The 16,584-nt window shown below is 35.9% G+C and overlaps 1 protein-coding gene across 2 annotated transcripts in view; it reads right to left on the reverse strand.

Moving 5' to 3' along the window:
• Positions 1-14,703, reverse strand: part of slc38a9 (solute carrier family 38 member 9) — a 48,383-nt gene extending 33,680 nt beyond the window's left edge. Inside the window, exons 1-5 of one of the 2 annotated variants that reach the window (XM_061876834.1) lie at positions 14,247-14,703; positions 14,075-14,151; positions 7,715-7,858; positions 2,685-2,814; positions 54-172 (exon numbers count right to left, since the gene is read on the reverse strand). In XM_061876834.1, coding sequence (XP_061732818.1) covers positions 54-172; positions 2,685-2,814; positions 7,715-7,812 — 347 coding nt within the window. In that variant the 5' untranslated portion in view covers positions 7,813-7,858; positions 14,075-14,151; positions 14,247-14,703. Of the gene's footprint in view, positions 1-53; positions 173-2,684; positions 2,815-7,714; positions 7,859-14,074; positions 14,152-14,228 lie in introns of both variants that reach the window. The other variant, XM_061876833.1, reaches the window with a different exon arrangement.
• Between the last annotated feature and the right edge of the window lie 1,881 nt (positions 14,704-16,584).

Raw genomic sequence — 16,584 nt, forward strand, 5'->3', positions numbered from 1 at the left:
TGACATTAGTTGAAAAAGAAAGTGCTTTGATTGATTGAGAAAAATATGCTTACATGGTGATGATACTGGGGTTTTTAGACAATTGGTCACGACCAGTCACCTTAAAAGCTGATCCCAGGGGGCTGTAGATATAAATTTCCTCTGCCCGGGGGATCACGTGGTCAGGTGGACTCTGGAGGTAGAGGCAAACAAGTTTGCATTTTTAGTAGAAACACATCTAACTGCACACAAAAATCAAATTTATACAAAAGCATGTAAGAGGTTTTCATAGGAGTTTTGCAGAATACATGATTGTATTTGAATATAATCAATAAAATCTATATTTGCACTAACTTACCTAAATGTAATCTCATAATAACATACTAAAAAAAAGCAAACCATCTTTCCAAAAGAAACTTAAATAGGTAAGGAACCTTGTCATAATACACATTCCTATAGAGGATTACAACAGGCAACTAATAATAAAATATTTGATGTCATGAAAAAATAATAATTAACTTTTTATAAATTCTTCACCTGGCCCTTCATACAAAATATTATTCTGCCGCAAAAAAATATTATGCGCAGAATAGGTAAATACTATACTCAATGTATGTCACCTCTCTGGTATTGAATACTTGTTTGTAGGGGTGTAACGGTACGTGTATTTGTATTGAACCATTTCGGTACTGAGGGTTTTGGTTCGGTACGGGGGTGTACCGAAAGAGTTTGTATGCTAAAGTCTTAACAAGCTGTTTTGCTTCTTTTGCCTATGTCTCAGCACCCAGCATTGTCCCACCCACACAACCATCTGATTGGTTACACATATAGCGGTAACAGCCAATCAGCAGTGCGTATTCAGAGCGGTAACAGCCAATCAGCAGTGCGTATTCAGAGCGCATGTAGTAAATACTTCAGCGTCGAGCAGATAGGTGTTTAGCAGGTGAGCATAAGGCAGCGTACTTTCCCCAAATGATAATAAACACATCCCAGTCAACTACTACTAACATCACTATGAGCCCATTGATCTTCTAGAAACTTAAACTGCAGCTCAGCTCGCTCGCAGTTTTTGCTTGAGGTGAAGGCTAATTAGCTTTTAGCATAACGTTAGCTCATGTTGCGGTGTGTGTGTGTGTTTTACGGACAGAAAAGCTTTGAATGGCAGGGTCCCTGCTATCAAATGTTGATAGAAATATAACATTTATATAATAAAAATCAACTAAAGGCTTCCCAAATGCTGTGATAAATTAAGCATGACGATTTGACTTGAAACTGTTTAATGTTGCACTTTTTATATGTAGAAGAAAAGTTTGTCATTTTATTTAATCTGAGCAACAATTTGAGGCAGTTTAATGTTGATTAACGCGGGCAGAATTATTATAGTGTTCCCAATGTTAAAAGGATAAAGCCATTGTTTAAAAATTTGTTAAATAAATAACCAAAAAATGTAAACTTTGTTGTGTCTTACTGTACCGAAAATGAACCGAACCGTGACATCTAAACCGAGGTACGTACCGAACCGAAATGTTTTTGTACCGTTACACCCCTACTTGTTTGAGATAAGTCTATAGTTTTAATGGGTGAATAAAAACAGGCTTTTCTACTGTATCATGTGCACTACATCTTTAGCTACATGCAGAGCGACCGTTTTAGTGATTGTTTTCGATTGTGCTACTTTCTCATCATATATAGTAGTACCTTGTTTAAAGGATTCCACCACAGTGAGCTGATTTTACTGGGAGTTTGTTGTTGGTTGTTACAGTCTTGTTCTCCTTGTAATGAGTTGCATTTCCTGCACTCGGCTTAACGTTTAAATATCAGATGCTGGAATAAGTTTATTGTGCTGCTGTCTTTTGTAGACAAACTAAACTACTGACATCATTATAAGAGGGGGAAATATTTGGCCACCTCACAATTCGATTACGATTCAGGAGCAACGTTTCAATTAAATATCGATTATCGATGCGGCTTTATGTACAGTATATTGATGCAGTTTTATAAGTGTTTTCCTTTCAATAAATAAGCGTTTATCACTTGCAACTTTTCAAAACAGTACTTTTTTTAAAAGACATTTTCATTACATTTATTAAATTAATAAAAATGTGTGCATAACTGGAACACAATTGCTCTATAAATAAGGAGCTGGTCGGATCTCTCAGTGAGGTGGCTCGCTGAAGTCAGCCAAATTTCAGAACTGTTTGCATTATTTTATTCACAATAGATTATTGACGTTGACTAATCGATTTTATAATTGTCCATGTCCAAATTGCGATAAATCTAAAAATCTATTATTTTTCTCACCTCTAATCACTATTATTTTCGTTGTAACGAACGTCTTGCTCACATTGCGTTACCAACAGCCATGTTTTGCTAGCCGTGTGAATCTCCGCTAGGAAGTAGGTGGAGGTTGGAAGTTACAGAAACTCCTGCAGGCTAAAAAATGCCTGCAATGTCTGCAACAAAAAATTGGAATTTGTCGATAAACCGCCCGGGCCTAACTGTAAGTAAATTGTCGACCTGTGGGAAACACTATGCATTTTATGTTACATAATAAAATGGATAATTTTGCTTTCAATATTGATAAAGATAATCTTATTACTTGAGCCATAATAGTGCAGTTCTAACTAATGCAATACTTTTGGTGATTGATTAATCGCATGAGTGAATGCATTACATTTGACAGCCCCACTTCTTACATCACTTACCAGCAGTCTGTCAGAAGAGCCAGTGAGTTTGCTGTAGTAATGCACTCTACTGTTGAGGATAGCAGCCTCAGCGGACACCCGCTCTGGCTTATCATCATCTACAATATTTTTGGGCTCCACATGGAAAGGCCTAAAAAACAGACAGTAATTACTGGTCATTTGAGTAAAGGCAATAAGGCATTAGACACGAAAAACAAAACATAGTTGAAAGGTGGGGCAAGAAATAGCAAAAAACTTCAGGGCCTTTTGACATTTTCTCAGGGATTTATGCATATTTCAATTTTGTAATTCAGGCAGCCTACCTACTGTAGTTGGCAGAAATCTGAGTACAGTTCTAGACAATTTATTTTAATTGTTAAATATCCACCTGGTTGACTCTTACTATGTTTTAGCTTTGCTCTGCAAATTACAGACAAAAATAAGAATTTCTTAATTTTGAATATACTGAAGGTAAATATCTTTAAAAGATGGACCCTTGACCCTTTTTTGTGGCTCAGTGGGAGAAGATGCTTGGCATACTAGAGCAAGAAAGCTAGTCAACCAGTGTGAAATACCTAACTGAATTAAAAGTTCTCATAAACTGCTACAGCAGTCGTAATTGACACATCAATGTTAGTAATTGCTTGTCAAATGAATTCCTGGAAAGTGGACACAAAGAAAACAGTACGTTTATTATCTAGCAGGCACATTCAGAAATGACAGACATGTCTGGCCACCTTGGGTCCATTCTTCGTTCAAGCTTAATACAGACTATTTTTCAAGAATTATTCAACAGTTTTTGCTTCAGAAATCATTGAAATAATGTAAATAATAAGTTAGACTCACAATAATTTGACAACAGCATTGCGCTTTTGCAGACTACGGCATCTTTGGTGAATGAAAAAATATTTTTGGGGGGGAAAAATTATCCGGCAGGGCCGATTAAAATGTTCAATATATAATAGTATAGCTTTTGGACTGTATTTTGCCCATTGCTGCATGTCTTTTGAAGGTAAATTCAGCTTTAGTATAGGTCTACTTCCCGTTCTTCCCAATTATACATCAAAAGCAACTGTGGTCGTATTGTAGGGTTATGAGATGTGTATCTTGAACAACTCACAATTCAATTCAATTCCATATCTTGGGGTGAAGATTCGGTTCAGAATTGGTTTTCAATTCAAACTAATTCTTACAATAGATTGTATGGCATATACATTAAAACGAAACCTTTTTAAAACAGGTTACAGAAGCATTTCTTGACTGATGAGGCTTGGATATAGCCTGAATCGTAGATTCATGAACATTTTAAATTTATCAAAATTATAAAAAAAATTTAATCATGATTTTAATCTGAATTAATAAAAGGTTACAGTGCATCTGGAAAGTATTCACAGCGCTTCACTTTTTCCACATTTTGTTATGTTACAGCCTTATTCCAAAATGGAATAAATCAATTATTGTCCTCAAAATTATACAGACAGTACCCAATAATGACTAAGTGAAAAGTCTTTTTTTTTTCAAATTAGCAAATTTGTAGGAACAAAATAACATTAAAAAAATCACATGTGCACAAGTATTCACAGCCTTTGCTCAATACTTTGATGATGCACCTTTGGCAGCAACGACAGCCTCGAGTCATTTTGAATACAATGCCACAAGCTTGGCACACCCATCTTTGGGCAATTTCGCCCATTCCTCTGTGGAGAAGAGTAATTTCTAGAAGAACAACCATGTTTTGCAGCAATCCTCCAATCAGGCCTGTATGGTAAATTGGCCAGACGGAAGCCATTTCTTCATAAAAGTTTTCTAAAATTAATCACATTTTGATATTGATTATGGCTTCTCATGACCATGAAAATATAATAATCGGAAAAAAAATATTGATGGGCCGCGCAACGTCCATGCCAATTCTGGAGCTTGTGACGGTAAAACGGATGAGGAGTCCATTAGGCCATTTTCCACCAAAAATGTTTGGTTCCTGAATTTTAGGTTCCTGTGGAAGTGTGTGGTTTGTGTTTCCACCCTCATTTCAAAGTTCAGGGTTGTTTATACAAATCAGACTGATGAAGTATGGAGGAGTGGTTTACTATACGGCGTAGCGCAGTGGGAGAGTGGCCGAGCGCAACCCGAGGGTCACTGGTTCAAATCCCACCTAGAACCAACCTCGTCACGTCCGTTGTGTCCTGAGCAAGACACTTCACCCTTGCTCCTGATGGGTGCTGGTTGGCGCCTTGCATGGCAGCTCCCTCCATCAGTGTGTGAATGTGTGTGTGAATGGGTAAATGTGGAAGTAGTGTCAAAGCGCTTTGAGTACCTTGAAGGTAGAAAAGCGCTATACAAGTACAACCCATTTATTTATTTTTATATTTCTATACTGATACCATGTAAATAAACAGACAATATTAGGTCACAATTATTTAACTAAAAAGTAAGTAATTGAAATACAAAGCAATCATATACAAGAATCAATAATCCGTGAACTCTACAAAAACAGTAAAGCACATTATTTCCACATTCACGTAACCGCAGACAGAGTCAAATTATTGGCCAATAAAACGGAATCTGCTGTTAAACGCAGATTATCAGGGAAATTGACATAAATGTGAGTCAGTTATAAGGAGAACAAACATTTGTTTGGGAAAATAACATGTCCAGGACCGATAATTTATCCCCGAAACACACTCTCAACTAAACAATTTGGAGACGGCCGCTTTGAAACAGTGACTAACCCATACTTGCCAACCCTTCCGTTTTTTCCGGGAGACTCCCGAAATTCAGCACCTCTCCCGAAAACTTAACGGAAGAAATTTTCTCCCAAAAATCTCCCGAAATTCAGCCGGAGCTGTAGGCCACGCTCCCTCCAGCTCCATGCGGACCTGAGTTGGGACAGCCTGTTTTCACGTCCGCTTAAACAGCTTGCCTGCCCAATCACGTTACAACATCTACGGAATTAAATAAAAAACTGCACACACAAGGAGACGAAGCAGAAGAACGAGGAAGTTACAGCCATGGCGGCGCCGTCAGAGTGATTCCATGTTGTCTGTTGCCATCTCCTGGGGAATGTCGGCTATAGCGTTATGGGGTTGCTTTTTGATTGGCCAACGATTTACGTGTTAAGTGTTGTTGTTGGTTTTTTAGTAACCAGCAAGCACAGTACAGTTAGTAAAACAACTGTGTTTTTATTACTGTGTATTTGATAGGTGCCGTCTAAATATTCAACTATTTATTTTACTTGTATATTAATATAATAAAATAAATATACACTATATAGCTAGAATTCACTGAAAGTCAAGTATTTCATACATACATACATATATATATATAGGAAATACTCGAGTTGGTGAATTGTAGATGTAAATATACTCCTCGCCTCTTAACCACGCCTCCGCCCCACCCCCGACCACACCCCCCACCTCCCGAAATCGGAGGTCTCAAGGTTGGCAAGTATGAACTAACCTACAAAGTTAAAGCTATCAAGAACAACCCATACACTCAAAACACTTCTCATTTGCTTGTGATGTTGTGAATGACATCATCGATGTAACATTATTGTACAAACAGCAGTCGCAATTTCAGAGGCTCGCTCTTTTTTTTACAGCCTTAAGTCGCCTCTACTCATTCAGCTGAGAACAACAGCACAGCACACTTCTACCTTTCATAATAACCTTTTACAAAATTTCATTTGACACAAAAAGCACAGTCAATGGTGGTAAAATAAGTGTAAATGTTAATAAAAGGAATAAAAAAAAATAAAAAATAAAAATGTTATTTAGTTTTTTGAACATTGTTATTTAAATGCATTGTTATTTACTTGTTGTGGTTTATTATTTACTAAATTATATTTGTTTTCTTAAAAAATACCGTATTTTTCAAAGTATAAGCCGCTCCGGAGTGCAAGTCGCACCTGCCGAAAATGCATAATAAAGAAGGAAAAAAACATATATAAGTTGTATAAGTCGCATTTTTGGGGGGAAATTTATTTAATAAAACCCAACACCAAAAATAGACATTTGAAAGGCAATTTAAAATAAATAAAGAATAGTGAACAACAGGCTGAATAAGTGTACGTTATATGACGCATAAATAACCAACTGAGAAGGTGCCTGGTATGTTAACGTAACATATTATGGTAAGAGCCATTCAAATAACTACAATATATAGAACATGCTATACGTTTACCAAACAATCTGTCACTCCTAATTGCTAAATACCATGAAATCTTATACGTCTAGTCTCTTGCGTGAATGAGCTAAATAATATTATTTGATATTTTACGGTAATGTGTTAATAATTTCACACATAAGTCGCTCCTAAGTATAAGTCGCACCCCAGGCCAAACTATGAAAAAAACTGTGAAGAAATGCGGTACTTAAGCAAAGTACATTTTCTAAAGTTATTTAAAAAAAATTGAACCACCCATTTTTGCGTATTTCCATTATGACTATGGGCACAGTGCAAAGGAGTTTCCTTCTGTGACGTCATCAGACCGCGAATGTACGGAAATTAGAAAGTGGCATATTCAGAAGAGCCGTTTGAAATTGTAGCGTTTTTTGAAAGTTTAGAAGATATTTTCACATACTTTTTGGATTGGAAATATAATTAGATATGGTTTTAATTTCCTATCATAATGGTACTGAAAACCATGGACTGTACCTTATCCACTATTTTACTAGATGTCATGACTTAAACTGTAAATTTTTAACTCATTGTCACGGCTCACCATCTTAGTCGTGGCTACAGCCATGCACCGAGGTTAAAACTTTCTGAATCATGTCAACAAAAGTATACCATTTAAGATTACCTGACAGTGACAGCATCAGTGTTTGAAGAGTGTGCCTTTACCAAGAATAAAAAAACATTCATATGTGATTCCACAAAATGTGATGACAGCATTTTTACATGGTATGCATCTTACTAGTGCTCTAGTATCCCATCTATTGAAGATGAACAATGTGTGTGCACTTGTAGCAGACCAGAAATATTATTAGAGTGTGCAGAGCTTGAAATAACAGGGTATTGAAGGGTGACTGTGGCATTTCAATTCAACCCACCTTTTAGCCCTGTTGTCCAGTGAGTCTGTTGAGCCTCTGTGCGGGAAGATCTCTCCAGTTTGCTCTGAGCTGAGCAGATGCTTGTAATCATCCTCCATGATATCTCAAAGACTCAGTTGGGTCCTGTCAATTCTCATCACCTGACTGGAACAAACAAGTCATGAAGTTGCCACCTGACTGCAAGGAATGATTATGTATGTCTGGATTGCAGCATTAATGTGTCAATGCATTGTTTTAGCACGCAAATTAATTCCCGATAGCTACTTAATTTTGTTGGTCAGGTCACTATTGTGCACGTCTGTACCTGTGCCATTCAGGAACAGAGTTTTGGTGCCCATCCGTAATCACCAGTGGGGTTTTCATCCATTTCACTGTCCTCAACACAGAAGTTCATCCGTCGTTCTTTTCACTTTCCTCCCTGCTGCTGACTCACATGTTGTTGAGATCCCAATCTTTTAAAGATTAATCAGGCGGCCCGAGCACCTCCACACCACCACTCTAGCATGTACTGAATTGCAGCGGCCGGCCGTGCGGAAACTATATTCGCGTATTTTAAGTTCCGGGCATTTCACTTGGGCCTGGGCCGATAACAAATTTTGCTGGATGATAGATTGTCCCACAAATTATTGCTGTTAAACAAAATTATTCTTAGCATTATTTTGTGACAAAATTAAGCAATAATGTAATCATAATATACAGTAAAAATGAAAATAACTATTTTTTAAAGGGATATAAACTTTCATTTTTGATTATTATGGAATTGTTTACCATTGTACTGTAATTGGAAGGTAAATAACTAATAATTATCCTCAATAAATAAAATAACAAAAAAATAAGCAAAAAATGTACTTCAACAAATATTTTACATCTATTAGTGCATTTTACTCAGTTGGAAAAACTAGGTCAGGCGTTGTCTTTTTTTGTCGCCATACGGCATTCTCGCTTATTTGTCTGTGTTCATAGGCCAATATATTCCCACAAGGGGACATTTGGCTTTATAATTATACTTTTCCTCTTAATTTGTGTTACTTTATGGAATTTCTCACAGTGTATGTAGCATCAAAAAATGAAAATGGTGGTTAACATTTTAACATATCGTCAGTATCCCCAACAAGGCAATTTGTTTATGTTTTTGTCACAAACATCACAACTGTAAATTCCCTATTTTTATAAATTTGCGATACAGTTGAGAAACTATTTAAAATACGTGTCAAAGGTCATGCTATATATTTTGCTTTGTGTCAGTTTGTTAAACGGGCTGTTTGCAACATTTACAATTTATTTTACACAGTATATAGTGTATATCATAACAACAAAATGACTGCAAATTGTTTGTTGCTTCTTTTGGACTGTTTTTGTATGTCTGATGAGACAAATCATTTTAATTGAGCCAGTATGAATTTTTAATACTCCAACTAGTGTTGTTGTACGGTATCCTGGTATTAGTGTAGTACCGCGATACTAATGAATCATATTTGGTACTATACCACCTGTGAAAGGTATAGTACCCCCCCGTGCCCCTATTGTCGTCACGTCGTATCATTGCTGGTTTACAGGCAGACGAGCATGTTCGGCAGCGCACAATCACGGAGTACTTACAAGCAGACAATGTGTGTGGACAGTAAAGGAGAACGGACGCAATTTGGCTTAAAAACTACACACCGTAGCTCACCGCGTCAAAATGTAAACAAACGCCATTGGTGAATCTACACCTGACAATAACTGTAATGATACCAAGTACAGTAGCGTACGTATCTAGTCGATACTTCTATGGTTATGTCGATATTTTTTGGCATCACAACATCTTCTTTCATTTTTTTTTTATTTGTATTATGTTTATAAACTTAGGAAATATGTCCCTGGACACATGAGGACTTTGAATATGACTAATATATGATCCTGTAATGACTTGGTATCGGATTGATACCCAAATTTGTGGTATCATCCAAAACTAATGTAAAGTATCAAATAACAGATAGTTACATTTTAACAGAAGTCTAGATAGAACATGTTAAAACAGACAGTAAGCAGATATTAACAGTAAATGAACAAGTAGATTAATGATTCATTTTCTACCACTTGTTGACAAAATAATAGAATGGAAAATGACACAATATGTTACTGCATATGTCAACAACCAAATTAGGAGCCTTTGTTTGCTTACTTACAATTAAAAGACAAGTTGTCTTGTATGTTCACTATTTTATTTAAGGACAAACTTGCAAAAAGAAACATATCACTAATGTACCGTAAGATATTTTGTTAAAATAAAGCCAACAATGCAATTTTTTGTGGTACTCTTTATTTAGAAAAAGTACCAAAAAGTATTGAAATAATTTTGGTACCGTTGCCAAATCATTGGTATCGGGACAACACAAACACCAACTTAGTGACTGTGAAAAATATAGACCGTTTTAACACAAATTGATTGATTGATTGATTGAGAAGTTTATTGACATCTTAAAGAATTCAATCCATGTTATGCTTTAAAAAGGCAAATGGATGGCGCAAAAAGCCAAAAGGCCTGTTTCAATTGTGGTCCATTAAATATTCATCACATTTGATACATGTAATAATAAAATATATATAACCTGTAACATTTATATAAAAAAATACATTAAAAATGTATACATTATGTACATATACACAGTATACATGTCAGGGGATTTGAAAAAAAACAATGCTTTAGAAGTAGCAGGTTAAAAACAATATACAAAATGGTGACAATCGAGATGGGAAGATTATTAAAAAAATAAATGTGATTTAACCTTCCTTTTGTGTTAGATTTGTTACCATCTCTTATGTTAACGGTTCGGTTTTGACCCATGTCTTAAATCAGCTGTAAAATACACCAAAAACAATTACCTATCACCTGATTTGTTCTTCATCTCTTGGTTACCTTGTTAGGCTTCCTTATCCATGAAAGTATTGGTTTTAATATTTTTGGTGTGGGCCATTGGACCTTTTTTTTGTCAGTATAACCCTTGATTTCAATTTTTAAAAATGGTAAAATGAACCTCAAGAGAATCGTATAAATAAATAAAAGGTTGTTGTATTTTATTTATTTTTTCATTTTAATAATTTTACACTGAATTGACCTCACATTTCTGGTCATGCCCGTCTTTGTTTGTTTTTGTATTGGATAACAAGGTAAAATGAGAATCCCCTAAAGCTCACATGGATGGGAGAGAAACTGGTTGTCACTGTTTTGATTTTGGCTCTAAATATTGCTAGATAACCTTATTTTTATAACTGGGTCGAAACCGACCCTAACAACACCAAGGTCATAATTTTCAACCAGAGCATTTTACAATTTTGTGAAAGAAAAAAAAAAGTAGTTTTTTTGTTGAAATAGAGGTTCCTGACAAATTCAAGAAGCCATGATGCAAAAAAAAACAAGTTTATCTGGTTCTTTTATGCATTTAAAAACTAAAACGGGTCAGTGCCAACCCTAACACAAGTCGAAGGTTAAAAAAAAATAATAATTGCCATATCGCCCAGCACGTCTATGTTATTTAAATTACTAGAATCCCTTAAAGGCCTACTGAAACCCACTACTACCGACCACGCAGTCTGATAGTTTATATATCAATGATGAAATATTAACATTGCAACACATGCCAATACGGCCTTTTTAGTTAACTAAATTGCAATTTTAAATTTCGCGCGAAGTATCCTGTTGAAAACGTCAGTATGATGACGCGTATGAGGCGTGTGCGTGACGTCTGGGATTGTAGCGGAAATTTTTTTCCAGCCCGATCCCAGCTATAAGTAGTCTGCTTTAATCGCATAATTACACAGTATTCTGGATATCTGTGTTGCTGAATCTTTTGCAATTTGTTCAATTAATAATGGAGACATCAAATAAGAAAGATGTAGGTGGGAAGCGGTGTATTGCAGCTGCCTTTAGCAACACAAACACAGCCAGTGTTTCCTTGTTTACATTCCCGAAGGTGAAGCTTTACTATGGAACAGAGTGGTCAAGCCAACATGGTTCCCGACCACATGTCAACCGGAAGGCTTCAGTGAGAAAATTGTGGTAATAAGTCGGCTCCTACTGTAGACATGAGCGGAGCTTGCGTCGTTCATTGTGCACCTATCAAAGAGGCAGCTGCGTATGTGGCTTCCATCAGAGACACTGGCGGTCACCACACCCGTGGCCACACCCCACAGCTTTCAAGTACGACAATATAATCTCACTACAAAACTAGCAACACAATAAGCAGATAAGGGATTTTTCAGAATTATCCTACTAAATGTGTCTAATAACATCTGAATCGCTCCCACTGCCCTGTCTTTTTTTTTCTTTTCTCTAGTCCTTCACTCTAACTTTCCTCCTCCACGAATCTTTCATCCTCGCTCAAATTAATGGGTAAATCGCAGCTTTCTCGGTCCGAATCGCTCTCGCTGCTGGTGGCCATGATTGTAAACAATGTGAGGAGCTCCACAACCTGTGATGTCACGCGCACATCGTCTGCTACTCCCGGTACAGGCAAGGCTTTTTTATTAGCGACCAAAAGTTGCAAACTTTATCGTTGATGTTCTCTACTAAATCCTTTCAGCAAAAATATGGCAATATCGCGAAATGATCAAGTATGACACATAGAATGGAACTTCTATCCCCGTTTAAATAAGAAAATCTCATTTCAGTAGGCCTTTAATTAGTAAAAAAAAATAATAACAATAAAAATAAAAATGAACTGGAAATCTCATATACAAAACATACAACATAAGGTGGCAAAAAATATTTCAATATTGAATAAAGCAAAATACGTCCTGGGCCAAAAATCACTTTATATCCTCTACTGCTCGCTAGTGTTACCATACCTGAGTTATTGTGCAGAAATATGGGGAAACAACTACAAATGTGCGCTACATTCGTTAACTGTGTTACAAAAAAGATCAATTGGAATAATACATAATGTTGGATATAGACAACATACAAACCCTTTATTTATTGAGTCAAAAATATTAAAGCTCGATGACTTGATAAAATTGCAAACAGCTAAAATGATGTACAAAACAATTTATAACCTGCTACCAAAGAATGTACAACAAATTTCTCAACTAAAGAGGAACATTTTACCATAGAGGAAAATCTAATTTAAAACGTACAACACTTACAACCTTTAGCATATCAGTATGTGGAATTAAATTATGGAATGCAGTGTTTCCGAAAGGTCAGGCATCTATTTGTGGTGGTGTGGTCAGGTGGCCGGGGGGGGGTGTATTGGTGGCGGCGGCGATGACCAAGAAGAACGCGGAGTTGGAATATAATTACAACACTTTATGTACATATTTATATAATATTTACATATTTATATAATATGTAACTACAAGCTCCATTCACAGACAGAGTCCCATGGCTTTTATGAGCAGTCGAGCGAGTCAAAAGCCGCAAAAAAATCTATATATATATTATTTGTGGCGCCCGTAATTCTTTTTTGGCGGGTCGCCACAAAGAAATGAATGTGTGGGAAACCCTGGAATGGATTAAGTAAACAGATTAAGCATTGTACTGATATGATCCACTTTAAGAGGATGTTTAAATGAATAGTTCTTACAAAGTACAAAGAAGAAGAATTATGAGAAACACTTTCAACCTTATTGAAAATAAGATATTCTTCATCTCAGTATGTTGATAAAGACTGGATTAGTTAATTGCATGTTACAGAACTGTTGTATTGCTTACTCACGGATGTCATTTTGTTATTTTGCTGTAAAGAGGGTCAGTAGACGTATGTATGTATTTGTGGGCGCTCTGAAGTGGGGAAAGGGGTAGGATTAAATAAGATTTGCTTCTTCCTACTCCTTTTCGGGCATGATGAAATGTGAGGTAATATTGTAATGTCTGTATTGTCTTGTATTGTAAATATTCATGTTCGAAATAAACTAAGAAAAGAAAAAAAAAGTATGCCATATTTGCTCTGAAAATATACCATGAATTGATTTCCGTGGACCCTGACTCAAACAAGTTGGAAAAACGTATTTGTGTGTTACCATTTAGTGGTCAATTGTACGGAATATGCACTGTACAGTAAAATCTACTAATAAAAGTTTCAATCAATCAATCAAACATCCACCGAGCAAACGCAACACAGTTAAATCAGCCATCGCGTGACAATACACAACTACGTGTATGTATTTATATATAAACATAAGGCAACGACGCAAAAGCTCAAAACGGTACATTTGATCAAATGTTTATAGTTTTTTTTTGAGTGTGTGTTAAAACCTCAAATCGTCGATCAAGTTCGAAGCACAGTCGCCACAGGGTGAGTTTTTGTGACACGCAAACAAAAGCACACAACTTTAAAAATGTTAATTTGCCAAATATATGTAGATAGAAAACAACCTTACCGACGTTTAGGGTGAAAGCGTTGCGGTTGTCTTCAGTTCATCTCAGACTCGCTGCGTCAGCGGTATTTCACCAAGATCTGTGGGGTGGGAATGCACACATGGATATTGATAGCTTCACTGAAATGCATTTCGAAGAAATTAGCACTTTACTGACCACCATATTGTTACACACCGGCGGACGTGCTGTTTAGAAGCCACAACATGTTCCCTCATCCGTGTTGTTGACTATGTCCAATTTAAGTGTCTGCAGCCGACGGCTGACGAAGGACCCGATAGCAGCCACAGCAAGTCTGGAGGCTCCTCCTCCCACCGAGTATATAACCTACAGTATATTAGTGTAAAATATGTATTTATGTGCATATAATACACCTCTCTTACTTCGTGTTGATTTGTTTACAGCTCTTTCGCGGGGGCTGTCACGTGACTTACAATTCTCTTCCCAAACACTAAGGGCGGTGTCTCCCGAAGAAGTAGCCGCCATTGACTAGGTATTAACATCCTGGGAGGAGTGGTAAACAATGGCGTCTGAAGCGACATACACTTTAGGGTTTGAGCTGGAAATATTACTTTTGAAACAATGGTCACTTTTTAAGTACACAAGTGGCCTCTTGCGGCTGTCAATCACTACCCGACCTGTGCCGGAAGACTTGATCGGACCACGCATGCGCAAAGACGACGTCACTTCCTTTCCAGATTTTTTTTAATATATATATATACACAAACACACACACATATATCGGTATATATATCAGGAAAGGAAGTGACGTCGTTTTTGGGCATGCGTGTCCGATCAGGTCTTCCGGCACATACACAGGGTTTCCCACATTTTCATTTATTACGGCCGCCACAAATAAAAAAATGAAAAATAAAAAACAATTAAAAAAAAAAATATATATATATATATATAAATAAATATATATATATATATATATATATATATATATTTTTTTTTTTTTTTTTTTTTTTTTTTTTTTTAATTTTATTTATTTATTTTTTTTTTTTTCGGCTTTTGACTTGCTCGCCCGCTCATAAAAGCAATGGGACTCTGTCTGTGAATGGAGCTGGTAGTTACATATTTTATAAATATATAAATATTATATAAATATGTACATAGTGTTGTATTTATATTCCAGCTCCGCGTTATTCTTGGTCATCGCCGCCGCTGCCCCCCCCCCCTTCATCACTCATCCCCCACTCCCATAGTAGAACATAATGCATATACACACACACACAATGAGCACTGTACAACAGATAAACCACAGAGACCTTGACCATATATATATATATATATATATATATATATATATATATATATATATATATATATACATATATGTATGTATATATATATATAAAGATATATATATATATACATATATATACATTTACATTTATTTAATAATAATAATATATATAGATATATATTAGGGGTGTGGGAAAATATCGATTCGAACACGAATCGCGATTCTCACGTTGAGCAATTCATAATCGATTCTCTTTTTTTTTTTTTATTGATTTTTTTTTTTTTTTTAATTTTTTTATCAATCCAAAAAACCACTACACAGCAATACCATAACAATGCAATCCAATTCCAAAACCAAACCTGACCCAGCAACACTCAGAACTGCAATACACAGAGCAATTGAGAGAAGACACAAACACGACACAGAACAAACCAAAAGTAGTGAAACAAAAATGAATATTATCAACAACAGTATCAATATTAGTTATGATTTCAGCATAGCAGTGATTAAAAATCCCTCAATGACATTATAATTAGACATTTATAAAAACAAAAATAAAAGAACAATAGTGTCACAGTGGCTTACACTTGCATCGCATCTCATAAGCTTGACAACACACTGTGTCCAATGTTTTCACAAAGATAAAATAACTCATATTTTAGTTTTTTTTAATAGTTAAAACAAATTTAGATTATTGCATTCAGTTAATAAAACATTGTCCTTTACAGTTATAAAAGGTTTAAAAAACAAAAAACAAATCCACTACTCTGCTAGCATGTCAGCAGACTGGGGTAGATCCTGCTGAAATCCTATGTATTGAATTAATACAGAATCGTTTTGAATCGGAAAAATATCATTTTTGAATCAAGAATCACGTTGAATCTGAAAATCGATTTATAATGGAATCGCGACCCAAGAATCAATATTGAATCGTATCGTGGGACACCCAAAGATTCGCTGCCCCAATATATATACATACATACATACATACATACAAACCACATAAAACTCTAATATGTATATATATATATATATATATATATATATATATATATATATATATATATATATAGTAATGTGTTAAAGTTAAAAAGTTAAAGTACCAATGACTGTCACACACACACTAGGTGTGGTAAAATTAACCTCTGCATTTGACACATCCCCTTGTTCGACCCCTAGGAGGTGAGGGGAGCAGTAAGCAGCAGCGGTGGCCACGCCCTGGAATCATTTTGGTGGTTCAACCCCCAATTCCAACCCTTGATGGGT

The sequence above is a fragment of the Nerophis ophidion genome, linkage group LG17 (assembly GCF_033978795.1).
Source record: "Nerophis ophidion isolate RoL-2023_Sa linkage group LG17, RoL_Noph_v1.0, whole genome shotgun sequence".
Classification (NCBI taxonomy): domain Eukaryota; kingdom Metazoa; phylum Chordata; class Actinopteri; order Syngnathiformes; family Syngnathidae; genus Nerophis; species Nerophis ophidion.